Source organism: Eptesicus fuscus, chromosome 4 (assembly GCF_027574615.1).
Source record: "Eptesicus fuscus isolate TK198812 chromosome 4, DD_ASM_mEF_20220401, whole genome shotgun sequence".
NCBI lineage: Eukaryota > Metazoa > Chordata > Mammalia > Chiroptera > Vespertilionidae > Eptesicus > Eptesicus fuscus.
The window spans coordinates 25,452,753-25,470,810 of NC_072476.1; the positions used below are offsets into that span (position 1 = coordinate 25,452,753).

Below are 18,058 nucleotides of genomic sequence, written 5' to 3' on the forward strand. Positions count from 1 at the left end.
AATTAACTCATTGGGCAATGACAGCAGTGGCTAGGAAAAGAGGTCAACTGGTATCCACAGAACAAGTTATCCTAGCCACTTATTAAATTTCCCCTCTGCTGAGGTCATCCTTTGGTGAACATTCACATGGGACACAAATGTCTTCACATTCTATGTCCATTCAGAGAGGTCCACAAATCTCTTCCCCAGACTTCCTTGTCATCAATTTTTAAATCATGTTTCTTCCAAGTCCCTGACTATCCAGCCAAACCATTGGCCACAGCCCATAAATTGGTATATAATCACTCATCAGGCCATTTCGCCTTCCAAGCAAAGTATATAACCAGATTCATTGGTTGACATTCTGCCTGCTGGGAGGATTTTCTGTTACCGTTGTCCTTTAGGGATGTCCCAGAAAGGAGCTGTAAATCTGCAGCTGTCCACTTCTTGGTGGTGCCTGCATAACCATCTGTAAACCAGGCCCAAGTTGTCTCTTCCTCTGTTAACTGATCACAGGAAACTTTCTTTCTTTTTTTTTAAAATATTTTTTATTAATTTTTTTTACAGAGAGGAAGGGACAGGGATAGAGAGTTAGAAACATCGATGAGAGAGAAACATCGATCAGCTGGCTCCTACACACCCCCTACTGGGGATGTTCCCGCAACCAAGGTACATGCCCTTGACCGGAATCGAACCCGGGACCCTTCAGTTCGCAGGCCGACGCTCTATCCACTGAGCCAAACCGGTCAGGGCTGATCACAGGAAACTTTCTATGAGGCTACAGGTGCAGGCTGTGAGAAGAAGGTAGTATAGCAAAAGTTGGCATCATGGATATTTGGGCCACTTATTCCTGTAATTTACTTGTGCCTCCAGGGCCTGCTGGGACTTTAGTCATTATAGTTCTAGAAGAAAAGAGGGGTGGAGGGCATGGGTCCTGAAGACAATCAGTGCCTTGTAAGGGAACTGCCTCAGGGGAGACCATTACAGTTTCATAGGGCAATGCTGGGTAGATCTCCAGAGATAAGGATAGAGAGGCTACTTCTACTGGCAAAGAGGATTCAACAAGATTTAGGAGCTCAACATCCAGACTTCATCAGGGTGTTCTCACATTTCCATTCCAAATTTCAGGATACCATTGCTTCTTCATCAATGCCCTCATTTGTCAATTTGCATTGCAGTTCAGCCACTTACATGAGATTCTGAGTTCAGCTTTCAGCTATTTGAGCTATACAGCTACTGATGTCAAAAGACTCAGGATGGATAGACTTAGAAGCTTTCAGGTCATTATACAATGCTTGAGCTGGGAATTTGAATCCTTTGATCTCATCCTTTTCTTTCCCCCACTTTGTCCAGTGACATTAGGATCAACCAGTCAATCTCATCATATTCAATAATTTGACAAAAATGTTAAATGATATCAAATACAAGGTTACCCAGATTCTTGCCTCTTATAAGTGTTTAACTAGAAGTATCCAATGATGATATTTTGCATATTTCTATTTTCGTACTATTACTGCTACTCTCTTTACTACTGGAAATATTATAGGCAGTTAGATAGACATGAGCAGAGCAAGGACAATGGGCCAAGTACAGAAACTCACCTGAGCAGAAAGCCCCGGATGCCTAGCAAAGGGCAAAACTGGGAAAACAAGAACCTTGCCCCTAGAGTAACCTTTCCTCCCCTAGCATATTGATGGTCATGCAGTTTAGACCCCCTGATCTTTTCCTCCCTAAAGATAACATCTAGCCTGGCCAGTGTGGCTCAGTGGTTGAGCGTTGACCCATGAACCAAGAGGTCACTGGTTCAATTCCTAGTCAGGACACATGCCCAGGTTATGGGCTAGATTCCTGGTAGGGGGTGTGCAGGAGGCAGCTGATCAATAATTCTCTCTCATCATTGATGTTTCTATCTCTCCCTTCCGCTCTGAAATCAATAAAAAAATTTTTAATTACTTTTTTAAAAAAGAAAAATCAATGGAAAAAATATCCTCAGATGAGGATTAACAACAACAAAAAGAAGGAGGAGTCCCAGCCTCACATCAGGCCCCCAGCCCAGGGTTCCGATGCCAGGAAGAGAAGTCCCCATAACTTCTGTCTATAAAAGTTATAAAAACCTGCAGGGATTATGGCTTAGTGACACAGAGGGCAACTGGAGTCCTAGGCATTTCTCTTTTTTTTTTTTTTAATGTTTTTACTGATTTTATTATTATTCACCTAAGGATATTTTTCCATTAATTTTTAGAGAAAGTAGAAAAGAGAGAGAAATACCAGTGTGAGAGAAGCACATCAGATTGTTTGCCTCCTGCATGAGCCCTGACGAGGGCCTGGATCGGGTAGGAGCCTGCATTCAAGGTACATGCCCTTGACCGGAATTGAACCTGGGATTCTTCAGTCCACAGGCCGACGCTCTATCCACTGAGCCAAACCGGCTACGGGTGTTTTTATTGATTTTAGAGAAAGAGGAAGGGAGATGGAGAGGGAGAGAAAGAAAAACATTAATCGGCTGCCTCCTGCATGCTCCCTACTGGGTATTAAGCCCACAACTCGGGCATGTGCACTGACCAAGAATCAAACCAGCAACCTCTCGGTGCATAGGTGCTCAACCAACTGAGCCACACTGGCCAGGGCCCGGGCATTCCTCTTAAAGGGCCCAAGCAGACTTACTTTGACTCATTTGCCTTGAGCTCCAGCACTGGGCCAGCAGCTAGAAAGGCACCAGGGACATTAGGGGATGTATTGAGTTGTCTGGCATTGGGGTGAAAGCTGCTAGAGGCAGCTTTGTCCCACACAGAAGTGCTGGAAGAGGCCTTTCTCCACAGAGCCCACAAGCAGGTGCCATATCGGAGTCTCCATCAACCTAGCTAACCCTATTTGCCACACCCTGGTGATTCCCTGAGACCCTGCCCCACCCAAATTTCAGGACCACCCAAGCTGTTTCCAGTGGCTTTTCCATACAAATGGCCTCTTCAGATTTTCTTAAAATCTCTCAAATCTGGCCTCTGTGTACCCTGTACCTATTGGTAAGTGGTCCCAGGCCTGGCACTAGCAGCAACTGGCCTTGGTTCACAGCTTGGCCTCTCCTAGACACCTCCAAGTCCAGCATAAGTAGCAGCCATTTGCAGATCACTTTCTAGCTTGTGCCACCTGGCCCCAGGAAGGCACAGGTGGTGGCTGACCATGTACCTTCTGGGAGGCCTCAGAGCCAGTGCACCCAGTGGACAGCTTCAGACCACACCAGATTACAACCCTCGCACCTCCATAAATGACACACTCGAGGGGTGAACTCAGCGAGCACCAAAGTCCCATTGAAGCAAGTCTTGTTCTGCAAGGTCAGCCCCTGCACAAGAGTAACTCTGCTGTAGTTGCAGCTGACCCTTGGTCCTCACAGCCCATCAGTCATAGGGTCAATTCCTCCCAGTGACGTGCCACCAGCAATCAAGCCTCAACTACAACAGGACAGTGCACAGAGCCTACACAGGGGTGCACCTGGAGCACCCAGCTCGGGTGACTTGGGGGGGCCCTACAGGACACCTACTAGACAAGGCCATTCTACCAAGTCCGGGAGATGTAGCAGCTCTACCTCATACATAGAAACAAACACAGGAAGCAGCCAAAATGAAGAGACAAAAAAATTGGTCACAAATGAGGGAACAGGAGAAATCTCCCGAAAAATAAGTAAATTAAATGGAGTCAAGCAAACTACCAGATACAGAGCTCAAAACAATGGTTATAAGGATGCTCAAGGATCTTACTGAGAACTTCAACAGCATAAAGAAAAGACATGGAAAGCATAAAAAAAGTGCCAGTGAGAAATGAAGGATACACTAACTGAAATGAAGAATAAATTATAGGGGATCAGCAGTAGAGTAGATGCAGCAGAGAATTAAATCAGTGATTTGGAATATCAGGAAGTAGAAAATATCCAATTAGAACAGCAAAAAGAAAAAAAGAATTTTAAAAAATGAGGATAGTGGCTCTAGCTGGTTTGGCTCAGTGGATAGAGCATCAGCCTGTGGACTGAAGGGTCCTGGGTTCGATTCCAGTCAAGGGCACATGCTCCAGTTACAGGCTCGATCCCAGTAGCGGGTGTGCAGGAGGCAAGTGACCAACAATTCTCATCATTGATGTTTCTCTCTCTCTCTCTCTCCCTCTCCCTTCCTCTCTGAAATCAATAAAAAAATATATTTTTTAAATGAGGATAGTGTAAGGAGCCTCTGAGACAACTTCAACAGTACCAACATTCCCATCATGGGGGTGCTGGAAGGAGAAGAGAGAGAGAGCAAGAAATTGAAAACCTATCTGTCAAGCTGCTACAAAAATTAAATAATTACATTATATGAATGCAGTAGCGACAATTTACTTAACACCTTCCACATTTGGCACATACAACGCATGTTAGACATTTAATTTTCTCTAGGATGTCACTTACTCCTACTTTATAGATTAGAAAGTTGAGTCAAAAAAGTTAAGTAACTTGTGATAACCAAGACTAGTAAAATGAAATATGCAAATAGATTGCCTCTAGAGGAATCAAGGGGATCCTTCTGTTTTGCTTTGTCTAATGCCTGAGAGGATGTTTGTGGAGATGCCTAATTTAAAACTCTGATATTTGTTAATTGTGGAGTTTTTGTATTAATTTTTATTTTTTAAAAATATTGCATTAAAATATTATTGATCTTGTCCTGGCAGGATTGTTCTGTGGTTAGAGCATTGGCCCACGGACTGAAGGGTCTCGGGTTCGATTCCTGGTCAAGGGCACATAGCTTGGTTGCAGGTTCAATCCCCAGCCCTAGTCAGGGCTTGAGCAGGAGGCAACTAATTGATGTGTCTCTCTCACTTCAATGTTTCTCTCTCCCTCTATCCCCCTGTCTTCTACTCTCTCTAAAATTCAGTGGAAAAAGTATCCTTAATCCTCAGGTAAGGATTAAAATATATACATACACACACACACACACACATATATATACATATATGTATATATATGTGTGTGTATACACATATATATATGTGTGTGTATATAATTGATCTCAAATACTGAATTTTTAGAGCCCCTTAAATTTTTCACCTCAGGAAAGTGAGTCTTTCCACTCCCCCTTTCCCTACCTGTAAGTAGAGGCCTGATATTCTACAATCTGCAACTCTGTTCATGTTTGAATTCTTGTTTTGCAATGTTTACCTTGGACAAGTTACTTAACTTTTTTGACTCAATTTTCTAATCTATAAAGTAGGGCTAAGTGACATCATCTGTAACGGCAGTTCAATAAATCCGCATGCACAGCAAGTAACATCATGACTCTCCTTCTACTGTGTTGTGCTATTACTCAAACTTATATAGATGCTTTTGTGATTCTCCAATATACAAGCCTAGGTAATATCATGCAGCTGTTAATAAGAAGGAGGAATCTCTCTCTGTATTGAAATGGTACAATCTCCAAGACACTTAAAGTATAACACATGCAGCAATGTGTATTATAAATTGCCATTTTGTGTGGAGAAAAAAGTGCTTTTATTTATACGTATATATTTATTTATAAATTCAGAAAGCATCTGGGGGAATTCAAAGCATCCAAAGGTAACAGTGCTTGTCTGGTGGAAGTTACACCACAGGGAGGAAGACTTAACTTTTTACCATATACCCTTTGGCACCTTTTGAATTCTGAATAACTGTTATTATCTATAAAAATGAAATACAAAGCATTACTAAATACCTGGTACTTGGGGGAACTGGATATTAGAAAACAATTGTGGACATCGTTCAGAATTTTTCTCTTAAAAATAGAGTCCTCTTGCCTAGCTGGTGTGGCTCAGTGGTTGAGTGTCGACACATGAACCAAGAAGTCACCAGTTTGATTCCTGGTCAGGGTACATGCCTGGGTTGCAGGCCCAATCTCCAGTAAGGGATGGCATGCAGGAGGCTGCAGATCAGTGTTTCTTTCTCATTAATGTTTTTATCTTTTTATCCCTCTCCCTTTCTCTCTTCTAAAATCAATAAAAAACATATTTTTTAAAAGTAGAGTCCTCTCAAAGGCTGGACACCATTGTTGAATCGAGTTTGAGTTTTTCAAACCTGACTTAAGGGCCTAAGTAAGGCCTCAGCAGCGTGTTCTGAGTCTGAAAGGTGAACTGACTCTTGCTTCACCTCAAAGGCCATGGCACCAATCCTGTAGCTTTCTAAAAGCATCTAGCACTTCCTACCTTGCATTTTATCACTTCATTTTCCCTAGGCCTAAAACACCTAGGACACTGGGCGAGGGTCCTGTCGAGGTGAGAAACGTCTGCCCTGGCTGGTGTGGCTCAGTTGGTTGAGATTGTCCCATGTACCTAAAGGTTACCGATTCAATTCCTGGCCAGGGTCCGTACCCAGGTTGCGGGTTCAATCCCTCGTTGGGGCACGTATGGGAGGCAACTGACCGATGTTTCTCACATTGATGTCTCTCCCTGCCACTCTCAATCGATAAAAACACATTTTATAAAAGAAACATCCCAACCTAAAAAATGAACTTCTATGAGTTTATTTGAGCCAATTTGACAATATACACCAGGAAGCAAGATCTCAACAGGTTGAGAAAGGCTCCGGAGAATGGCAGTGTTGCAGCTTATTTTATACATCATAATTAAAGGAGGATATTAAGGAGGGTTACATGAAATCCACTGGTGTTAGATTAATGAGGTGGAAGAAAGCATAGCAGGGAAATCTCTAGGATTGGATAAAAGGCAAAAATGGAGAAACATGTATTTCTTTTACACTGGTGGGTACAGGATAGTTAATAATTAACATTTATATCACCCTAGTTGGTGTGACTCAAGTTGATTGGGTGTTGTCTAGTGCACTGAAAGGTTGCTGGTTTGATTCCAGGTCAGGGCACTTGCCGAGATTTGTGGGCTTGATCCCAGTAGGAAGTGGTGTGCAGGAGGCAGCCCATCAATGTTTCTCTCTCATGCTCTCTCTCTCTCTCTAGAAAAAAAAAAAAATTTCTAGTTTTTATTGATTTCAGAGAGGAAGGGAGAGGGAGAGAGAAACATCAATGCCTCCCACACCACCCCTATTGGGGATAGAGCCTGCAACTTGGGCATGTGCCCTGTCCGGGAATGGAACCGTGACCTCCTCAACCACTGAGCACTGGCTGGGCTCTCTATAAAAATATTTTAAAAATAATTAACATTTATAGCACACAGAGATGGTATTCAGGGATAATGAGCGGTTCTGTGGTCTCTTGCTCTGGTGCCAGCAGTTATGCCTTCCAGGGGTAGGTAAATACATTTCTAAGAGATACCTTAGCTGCTTAAGAACAACGGACAGAGCTCACTTAAGGTAAAGATCGACCTTTGCTAAGGGAGCCATACAGGCCTGGGATGACAACCAGCTATGACCTGCCCGGTTAGAAATGTGTGATCAGACCATCCTATGTGGTTACTTTTGGTCACTGAGCTTGTCAGACCTACCATGCGGCCCGCCTGAGCTTGTCAGATTTATTGCACACCCCCGCTTTTCCCTCCCAACCCTCATCAGATTCATCCAAGCACCCACAGAGGGCCTAGAACATGGTCAAGCACAGAGTGTATAATCCACAAAACGCAGGCAACAGGCAGAAAAGCAGGGGAGGAAGCAAGGCAAACCGCGGGAGTGGGAGAGGTAGAGGGAGAAAGCCCACCCTACACCCTGCGGGCAGAGGCCTCCAGGAAACAGCCCCCGCTGACCCAGACCCAGCCGGCTAACGGCGCACAAATCGGTCCGCAAAGCCAGGTCGGATGGGCTGGTAACACTAGCCCTGCCCGCCACGCTGCCCCGGGAACGGGATCCTCCCGGACGCAATGGCGCAGTGGCCCCGGCGCGAGGGGCGGGGCCGCAGGACCGCGACCCAATGAGCGGAGGCGCCAGCGGCCCCGCGGCCCAATGGCGGCGGCGCGTAGGCACGCCGGGGGCGGGCAGGCGCGCCCGACTCTTCCAGAAGACCCGGATAGCGCCTCGCGGCCAGGCTGAGCCAGCGTTGGTCTTTTCCTGGCTCAACTATGGCGGCCGTGAAGAGCCTGAACCCCAAAGCCGAGGTGGCCCGAGCCCAGGCAGCGTTGGCGGTCAACATCAGCGCGGCCCGGGGTCTGCAGGACGTGCTGAGGACCAACTTGGGGCCTAAGGGCACCATGAAGATGTAAGGCGGGGCTGAGGGGGGAGGGCCGGGCGGGCTCGCGCGGCTCTCACCGCCGCGGGCCGCACGCCGGATGCCGGGCGTGGTGGTCTCCAGCCCGCCGGGTCCGGGCCTCCGTGCGCCGCTGCGGCCCCTTTTCCCGCGTTCTCCCTGGTCGGGCCTGTTTCCTGCTCCGGCCATCGCCTCTCGTGGTCGGTGCAGGCTCCGCGGAGAACAAAGCTGCCCGCGTGCGCGGCGCTCCCTCGTGCTCTGGGACTTGAGCGACCCCGGGGACTCGGCAGACTTTCTCGGAAGGGAGGGGTGGGCACTGCACCATTCCTGTTACCGGGAGGAGGGAACCAGCCCGGTGGCCCCAGCGCCTGAGGATCTGGTTAAAGCACGGTTTTCCTGGGAGTCACTTTGGTGTCCGTTGAAAAAGTCACACTGATTCATTTCTGCCCATTGAACAGGCTTGTTTCTGGTGCTGGAGACATCAAGCTAACCAAAGATGGCAATGTGCTGCTTCATGAAATGGTGAGCGGTCAGCAACGTCTTGGTTTTCCGTTTGGTTTGTAGGAAGATCTTTAATGTTTATTCGCAACGTAAGAGGAAATCGTATTCTCATCCCATAGTTTTCCAGACAGTGCAGGAACTAGAAAAGAAATGTAATCAGTAATAGTAGCAACAGTACAGTACAGTACAGTGAGGAGCCCTGAAGACTTGATGGGTATCCTGTTCTTCCAGAGCCTTCCCATACAGTAATATAGCAAGCATCCACTGATGGTCTTGGCCCGTGGTCGGCAAACTGCGGCTCGCAAGCCATATGCGGCTCTTTGGCCCCTTGAGTGCGGCTCTTCCACGAAATACCATGGCCTGGGCGAGTCTATTTTGAAGAAGTGGCGTTAGAAGAAGTTGAAGTTTAAAAAATTTGGCTCTCAAAAGAAATTTCAATCGTTGTACTGTTGATACTTGGCTCTGTTGACTAATGAGTTTGCCGACCACTGGCTGTTCATTATTTGGATAGTGCCAAGTAATCCTGGAGAAGGCACAGGAGTCCTAGCTTTGTCACAAAGAGGCTTGCATGGGTTTGAAATTATTAGGTACTGTACTTGTTCGCTCTATCACTTTTGAGTAAACTTTAACTGAGCCTCAAATGTCCTTACCAGGGAATTCGAGATGATCTTGAGAAGTAAACAGATTTATACATGAAAATGTTTTCAGTTGTCAGAAATTGACAGTGCAAAATAATCAAGTAATGTGTAGCGGAACACTTGGGCGGTTTGTGTACATAGCACTTAAGGAGGCCTTTCACACATTTTAAGGTATATTTGGATTGTTTTAAGTTATTTAATTTTTTTCTTTTTCTACTTCCAGCAAATTCAACACCCAACAGCCTCCTTAATAGCCAAAGTCGCGACAGCCCAGGATGACATAACTGGTGACGGTACCACGTCCAATGTCCTAATCATTGGAGAACTGCTGAAACAGGCGGATCTCTACATTTCTGAAGTATACATGATTCTTGTGTTTTTGTGATATTTTATTATGTATAAGAAACAATCTGGGTTTTATTTCTACAGATTGATGCTTTGATAGTAGCTGAGGCCATAGCAGAATGTAAAGAGCAGGGGGGCTTAAATCTGGAAACCAGGGTCTTTATCTTGTCTGACACAAATTTATTGTGATTCTGGACAAGTTAAGAAACCTTCCTTGGCCTGAAAGGTTTTCTTTTATCAAGTTGCATTGCATATATCATTTATATCTGTCTGTAATATAGGTTAATAATTGAGATCTAAAAATGGGATGTTCGGGACTACTTGTAAGGAAAAAGCCAACCAAAGCTTAAATAAAAATTCTGCACCTTTTTTAGCCCTGAGTAGTTCCAAGATTAAAGCAAACCTCGATGAATACTAATTTGATGTCAGGAAGAACTTCCTGGGAAGACAGAGAAAGCAGACTTTTAGTCACCCTGTAGGAAAGATACAATGGTCTGTTGACTGCAGGTTGTTGTGACATGTTGAGTTTTTGTTGCTATTCCTTGCGGTTTGCACAGTGAACACCCAAGTGTGCTTTATAGTTCCCTTGGCTTTGACTCTGTGCTAGAGCAATGTCTGTTCTTTTCCTCTGCATTGAAAGGACTGTTCATCCTTTTAAATGTATTCATAAAGTCAGCACATTATATTGTATTAAAAGATAGGAATGATCCAGAATAAATCTTCAAAAATATACTTTATCATGAACTATAGTGGCATCTAATTGGAGAACTCCAGGGTTAGTGGTGGTTTTGTAATTGTCTTCATTATAGGGTCTTCATCCCAGAATAGTGACAGAAGGATTTGAAGCTGCAAAGGAAAAGGCGCTTCAGTTTTTGGAACAAGTCAAAGTCAGCAAAGAGATGGACAGGGAAACACTCATAGATGTGGCCAGAACATCACTGCGTACTAAAGTTCATGCGGAACTTGCTGATGTCTTAACAGAGGTATGTATTGAATTAAAAGCCCCTGATTTTAGAAACATCAGTATACTTAACCAATTTCAAATATAGATTGCTCTCTAAAGTCTTCATACGTGACAAAGTAGGTTCATTCTTGTGGCAGTGATAATCCGGTCTCTGTGTCCTTCAAAAAGTAAAGTGAGAAATTCAAATAATCATATACTTGACCAGGTTATAAAGGTATAATCAGAGCTTTCATTAAAAAGTTTTATAATTGAAGATTTTGTTATTTAAAAGCTTGCTGTTAACAATGTTTTTAATAAAATAGTAGGAGGGATATGTGATTCTTTAGGTAATGACAAATTGAAGTTTCAGAAATATAAATGACTTCAGCCCTTTGCAAATGTATTCTATTAGCTCATAGAAAAAGACTTAGATCAATTCGAAGGATATTAAAGTCGAGAAACTGTCTAAATTCTGCAGAACAAGTAACATAAGCATCTTGACTTCTGCAAATCAAATTCATTTAATGATTATACTCTTATTGTAGGCTGTAGTTGATTCCATTTTGGCCATTAAAAAACAAGATGAACCTATTGACCTCTTCATGGTTGAGATCATGGAGATGAAACATAAATCTGAAACCGATACAAGGTAGGTGGTAGAATGCTGTGAAATGCTTATGAAGTGTGTTGTGTGTATAAATAGGTGCTTTATACAACACTTTTTTTGGCTGATTTTTGTGTGTGTCTTTGAATTAATATATATTGCCTAGATGAGTATTTAATTTACTCAGTAATAATTTACTCTTGGAGTTAATGGTATAATGTGTTTATAGTCAGAATGATTCAGAAAAGTGAGCTACATCAGTTGTTTGGCATTTATTGAACTGTTGGATATAAAACCTAATGGGAGACTCTGTTGGGGAATTATATATTTCAAAGATCTAGCTTGAAAACATTTTTTAAATAATTAGATATTGTAAGAATATCTAATTTTTAAAATACGTTTTGTTTTTTTTTTTTATTTTAGAGAGGAAGGGAGAGGGATAGAGAGATAGAAATATTGATGAGAGAGAAACATTGATTGGCTGCCTTCTGCACACCCCCTATGAGGTATCGAGCCTGCAACCTTGACCTGGAATAAAACTGATGACCTCCCAGTTCATGGGTCAGTGCTCAACCACTGAGCACACCAGCTGGGCTGAAAGTCAATAACAATATAATGTGTTTTTAAAATTTATTTCTTAGTTATAGTTAACAGACAATATTAGTTTCAGCTATGTAACATAGTAATTAGATGTTTATATATACCATAATTTTTAATGTATTTTAACAGCTTAATCAGAGGCCTTGTTTTGGACCATGGGGCACGGCATCCTGATATGAAAAAAAGAGTAGAAGATGCATACATCCTTACATGCAATGTGTCATTAGAATATGAAAAAACGTGAGTTTATATTCTCTTACAAATGGAATCGAGAAGCAGGGGAGCTTGGTATTTTGGGCAAGTCACTTCTTTGTGAGACTCAGTTTCTTCACTGTACAGACAATAATGCCTCAAATTGGGTTTGGGAGAATTCTAGGAATAAACTCAGAATATACCAGGGGCAGATCAGAATTAAGTGGCTATTTGTTAAATAAAATAAACATTCTAACCGCCCCCTCCCCCTTTTATTTTTAATAGAGAAGTGAATTCTGGCTTTTTTTACAAGAGTGCAGAAGAGAGGGAGAAACTAGTAAGAGCTGAAAGAAAATTCATTGAAGATAGAGTTAAAAAAATAATAGACCTGAAAAAGAAAGTCTGTGGTGACTCAAATAAAGGTTTTGTTGTTATTAATCAAAAGGTGAGAATGAATTTTGCTTTATAAACTAGTCTGTATCCATTTTGATTTTTCAGGTGAAATATATTAAAACTAACTTTTTGTTGTTGTTAACAGGGAATTGACCCATTTTCCTTAGATGCTCTTGCAAAAGAAGGCATAGTAGCTCTGCGCAGAGCGAAAAAAAGAAATATGGAAAGGTACGGTGGATAGCAGATCATCTGGATGATGTGAATTTGTGCAAGTTAATTGAGATTATTCCTTTCCCCCCTCTACTTATTTTTGCTTTTCCTTTTGATAAAATACACATAATACAAAATGTACCATTTCCCCCTTTTTTTTAAAGTAAAAAATTCAGTGGCATTAAATTATATTCACATTGTTATGCACCCATCACCATTATCCATTTTCAGAATTTTTTTTAGCATTGCAAACTGAAACTGTACCCATTAAACAGTAACTCCCCTTATCTCCCCACACTCCTTCCCTTATAAATACTGTTCTGTTTGTCTCTGAATTTGGTACCACATATAAGGGAATCATAATAATTGCCCTTTTGTGTCTGTCTTATTTCATTAAGCATAATGTTTTCAAGATTCATCCAGGTTGTAATATGTATCAAAATTCCTATTTAAGGACAAATATTCCATTGTATGGATAATATCACATCCTTATTTATCCATTTATCTGTCAGGAGACATTTATTTGGGTTTCTACCTTTTGGCTATGATGAATAATGCCACTATGAACATTAGTTTATACTTGTTTTATTTTTAAAATACGTTTTTATTGATTTTAGAGAGGATGGGAGAGGGAGAGAGAAACATTGTAGCATCAATGTAGATCAGCTGCCTCCTGCATCCCCTTGCTGGGGGTTGAGCCTGAAACCCTGACATGTGCCCTAACCTGGTAACCTCTTGGTGCCTGGCTTGATGTTCAACCACAGAGCCACACCTGCAGGGCTATACTTGTTTTATTTTTAAACAATGACATATAGTGTATATGTATATTTCCATTTCAGGAGACAGCATCGAAGTGTTTCAGAGAAATATGAGAAAGCTTTTGTTTATCTTTAAAAATCAGAGAAGTATTTGCTGACTTGGGAAAAGTGGTTTAAATGGAGGGGTAGGAGAAAAGACCAGTTTTTAGCCAGTTGGTAGTAAATGGACAAGTTAAAATACATTTTAGAATATAATTTTAGTATGTCATTCTGAAAGATTGCTTCCTAAAAATAATCTTTTCTTTAAACATAACTAATAGCCCTAACCGGTTTGGCTCGGTGGATAGAGCGTCGGCCTTCGGACTGAAAGGTCCCAGGTTCGATTCCGATCAAGGGCATGTACCTTGGTTGTGGGCACATCCCCAGTAGGGAGTGAGGGAGTGTGCAGGAGGCAGCTGATTGATGTTTCTCTCTAATCAATGTTTCTAACTCTCTATCCCTCTCCCTTCCTCTCTGTAAAAAATCAATAAAATATATTTAAAAAACAACTAATAAAAATCACTTACATCTCCTTTTAAAATACTTCAATATTTCAGGCTGACTCTTGCTTGTGGTGGAGTAGCTCTAAATTCTTTTGAGGACCTAAGTCCTGATTGTTTGGGACATGCAGGACTTGTCTATGAGTATACATTGGTAAGTGTATTTTCTTTCCAAAGGTAATACTTTTTGGTTCATGAATTCTTCAGTAGTAAAAACTCATTCAAACTTAGGATCAGATTTATGCTTTGTTTGCACACATTTTGATGGTCCATGTGTAGCAGTGATACTCCTTTGGGGAAGTCACATTTCTCTTACATGTGTTTTTGTTTGTTTGTTTTTAAGAAATTACTTTAATGTGATCAGTGTGTTTTCTGTGAATGTGCCATTTACCATTTTTTCTCTGATCATTCTTTGTACAACTCTGTCTTGTTTTTTTGAAAATATTCTCTTTACATAGGGAGAAGAGAAGTTCACCTTTGTTGAGAAATGTAACAATCCTCGCTCTGTTACATTATTGGTCAAAGGACCAAATAAGCACACACTCACTCAAATCAAAGATGCAATAAGAGATGGCTTGCGGGCTGTTAAAAATGCTATTGATGATGGTAAGATCCTCTCTTTATTTCAGTTGTATTCTTTTTGCTATTCTGTAAGGCATGGCTGAATACTGTGTTCTTTTTGTCAGTAGCTTACACAGCCAGACACCATGCAAAAGTAGTCTTCCCTTTAAAATGGCTATGATGGTATGCCAAGTTTTTTCATAGCATATCATTACTAAAAGTGGATACAAGTAAATGAGTTAAGAGATTGTAAGAGATGCCCTGATCAGTTTGGCTCAGTGGATAAAGTGGACTGGCAGGTCCAAGGTTCAATTCCGGTCAAGGGCATGTACCTTGATTGCGGGCACATCCCCAGTTGGGGGTGTGCAGGAGGCAGCTGATTGATGTTTCTCTCTCATTGATGTTTCTAACTATCCCTCTCCCTTCCTCTCTAAAAAATCAATAAATATATATTTTAAAAGAGGTTGTAAGAGCTTCCAAGTGCTAGTTAAATCAGATCATATTATTTGATAGGTTGCTTTCAAATGCAGTATTAAAATTGCTGTCGTTACACTGAATTTTCAAGAAATTGTTTTCATATATTTTTAAAAAATATATTTTTTATTGATTTCAGAGAGGAAGGAAGAGGGAGAGAGATAGAAACATCAATGATGAGAGAGAATCATTGATCGGCTGCCTCCTGCATGCCCCCCACTGGGAATCGAGACTGCCACCTGGGCATGTGCCCTTGACTGGAATCAAACCTGGGACCATTCAGTCCACAGGCAGACGCTCTATCCACTGAGCCAAACTGCCAGGGCCATGTATGTGTGTTTTAATTTGTTTTATAATTCCACAGTTTTCTTTATAGCTGAGCATTTTCTCTCTTCCCCCTTCCTTCCCCACCCATCCAACAGGCTGTGTAGTTCCAGGTGGTGGTGCAGTGGAAGTGGCCATGTCACACGCCCTGGTGAAATACAAGCCCAGCGTAAAGGGCAGGGCCCAGCTTGGAGTTCAAGCGTTTGCTGATGCATTGCTCATTATTCCCAAGGTCTGACTATTGTAATAGTCCATTTTCTAAAGTGGTACAAAATGATTTCAGCTGGTGAATGTGAAAGTTTTTTGATAATATGGGTTTTTTTGTGTGTGGGGTTTTTTTCATAATGTGGATTTTGAGTAAGTTTGATCAGTTTTCTCCCTAACACTAGAACATCCAAACGTATTTGGTTTCCCTGGAAAGGAAACTTGAATATCTGAAGTTTCAGGTGGCAAGAGATAACTATTTTAAGAGGGTTTGCAGTGTGTAGCGGATATACTTGAGTACAAGCTTACTTTTTGTTTAAACTACAATTGATATAGTGATTTTCTATTGATAATTAATGGATATACTATTTATTTATTGTGCACTTGACTATCAGTTCTTAGGTCCTGTATTTTAAAGGTTTAAATTTGTTTTCCTTTAGGTTCTTGCTCAGAATTCTGGTTTTGATCTTCAGGAAACACTAGTTAAAGTTCAAGCAGAGCATTCGGAATCAGGTCAACTTGTGGGTGTGGACTTGAACACAGGTAAGAGAATGCAACTATTTGTAGGGGGAAAACTTGATAATATAGGTGAGATAAAGCCAGGAAGAATCAAAAGAATCTTGGGGAGTTGCTTTGCAGTTTAATATTAGTCCTATCAGTGAACTCTAGGTTCTAAAATATAGTATAAAAACAAAATGACTAGATACAGTAATTAAGGGAATCGAATATATACATTTGAATAGTTTCAAAGAGTATGGATTTGTTGATGTTGCTGAGTGGTGGTAGGTGGTTCAGGTTAATATTGAAAAGCTTCATATTGGGTTTACTCAATTTATCAGGGACTATGATATGGAAATATAGATGATCATATTCACTGATGAAAAAAAGGCTGAGGGTAACAAATAATGCTGGAAGAGGGAACCAAATATAATGAAATATTTAAAGCCCTGGTCTTAGGCTAGTGTTGTAAGAGCACAAATTATGTAAGTACAAAGTGGAAGAGAGAACCGAGATCCCATCAATACGTAAGATCTGTTATCAACAGCATTGTTTATATTTAATAAAAATTTATATTCTGGAATGTGGAAAATGATAAGCCCATTTTGATCAGATTATAGTTCAAGTGCTGTAATTTAATATGGACAAATGTGTCCAGAAAAACAAGATGTTAAAGTATTTGGTTAACAGAATAGACAATAGCTAAGCAGAGATCAGTCACTTATCAAAGATACTGTGCACAGGAATCATAAGATCATTCTGATCTTATGACCTGTTATATATGATTTTAAGACAACTGGATTACTTTTCAGGTGAGCCAATGGTAGCAGCAGAAGTGGGCGTATGGGATAACTATTGTGTAAAGAAACAGCTTCTTCACTCCTGGTAAGTTTGGGAAAGCCAAAACTAAAATAACCTTTAGGTAATCATCATATTCTTTTTATTTGGCATATTCTGTTTAATTTCCCCTACCCCCACCCTCATCAAAATGTAAAAGAAAAAGTACAGAAATGGAACTTTTATGTATGGAGGGGGAGAGGGACATTTAATTGGATGTAATTTGCATTGTTTAGTTGGAAATTGAGTTGAATTAGGGTTCATATCTGGAATCTGAACCATCTGATTTTTTCCCCCCCTTTCAGCACTGTGATTGCCACCAACATACTCCTGGTCGATGAGATCATGCGAGCTGGAATGTCTTCTCTAAAAGGTTGAATTGAAGCTTCCCCTGTACTACCTGAATCATGAAGACTCTACAGAGTGATCCTAAGAATACAGCTATGGAATTTTTGTCCTGGCTTCAAATGATTTTTAAAGGAATTTTCTTTTCCCATCTGAAGAAAGGAGAGAGCAATGGCAAACCACCTATTAAAATTCCAAAGTCTGAAATTATAATTTACGCTATTTTTAAAATTGTACTCAGTGTGTGCACAGCTAGCAGGCTGTTTTCACCCAATGTGCACAGAATATTTTGCTTTAGTTTCTGTGATACTAAAAAAACATATTAGAAAAGCATATGGTATCTACCTTATTAAATATTCCTTGAAAAACAAATTTGCTTGTTTAATAATTTTTTCTAATGTATTTTAATTTATCAAGTTCCCTATTGAGCATTTAAGATTAAAAATTTTATGCTAATATAAATAACATTTAAGTAACAAGGTTTTGAAAGCATCCCTGTTTCTTTAGTATCAATTGCTGTGAGTAAAATGATTGGATCTTTTAGTGGGACATTTCATGCTTTGAAGTAGCTTTGCTAAAATGCTCCCCAGGAAAGTTAAGTGGGAGTGGGTAGAAAGATGGGTGAACTAGAGGCAAGGGAGTTGAAAGAGCTGCACATTTATAAAATGGCAAAAATTAACATAGAGGAGACAGGCTTGAAGGCATGGTGACAGGCCTAGTTGAGAAGAGATTTTCAGGTAGACCATACTGTATTTTCACACCCTGGACCTTTACTTATGCTGAAATATCCATCCCAAAACCTCCAGTGTCGTTTTTCCCTCCCTCAAATTTGACTGTGTTTCCAAAAAATTGTTTTTTATACAGGTCAGGTGGTATAATTGTACAGTCCTTGAAGGTGAAATTGTGTTGCTAAGTTTTGTATTTTGAGGACTTGGCTACAGTGAGTGTGCAATAAATATTTAACTTGAAACCTTTTCT

The 18,058-nt window shown here is 41.0% G+C and overlaps 1 protein-coding gene and 2 non-coding genes across 3 annotated transcripts; all 3 read left to right on the plus strand.

Moving 5' to 3' along the window:
* The first annotated feature begins 7,909 nt into the window (after nucleotides 1-7,909).
* On the plus strand, nucleotides 7,910-18,050 carry CCT6A (chaperonin containing TCP1 subunit 6A). The gene is made up of 14 exons (XM_008141523.3): nucleotides 7,910-8,126; nucleotides 8,573-8,636; nucleotides 9,477-9,611; nucleotides 10,408-10,581; nucleotides 11,087-11,190; nucleotides 11,875-11,985; nucleotides 12,223-12,382; nucleotides 12,476-12,558; nucleotides 13,895-13,991; nucleotides 14,296-14,443; nucleotides 15,295-15,428; nucleotides 15,841-15,943; nucleotides 16,711-16,783; nucleotides 17,041-18,050. The coding sequence occupies exons 1-14, from the start codon at nucleotides 7,990-7,992 to the stop codon at nucleotides 17,111-17,113; spliced, it is 1,596 nt and encodes a 531-aa protein (XP_008139745.1). The 5' UTR covers nucleotides 7,910-7,989; the 3' UTR covers nucleotides 17,114-18,050.
* LOC114231630 (small nucleolar RNA SNORA22) lies at nucleotides 10,148-10,281 on the plus strand. Its single transcript, XR_003617613.1, has one exon. It is a non-coding gene; the product is annotated as a small nucleolar RNA SNORA22 (small nucleolar RNA).
* Nucleotides 14,493-14,630, plus strand: LOC114231629 (small nucleolar RNA SNORA15). The gene has a single exon (XR_003617612.1). It is a non-coding gene; the product is annotated as a small nucleolar RNA SNORA15 (small nucleolar RNA).
* Nucleotides 18,051-18,058: the final 8 nt, after the last annotated feature.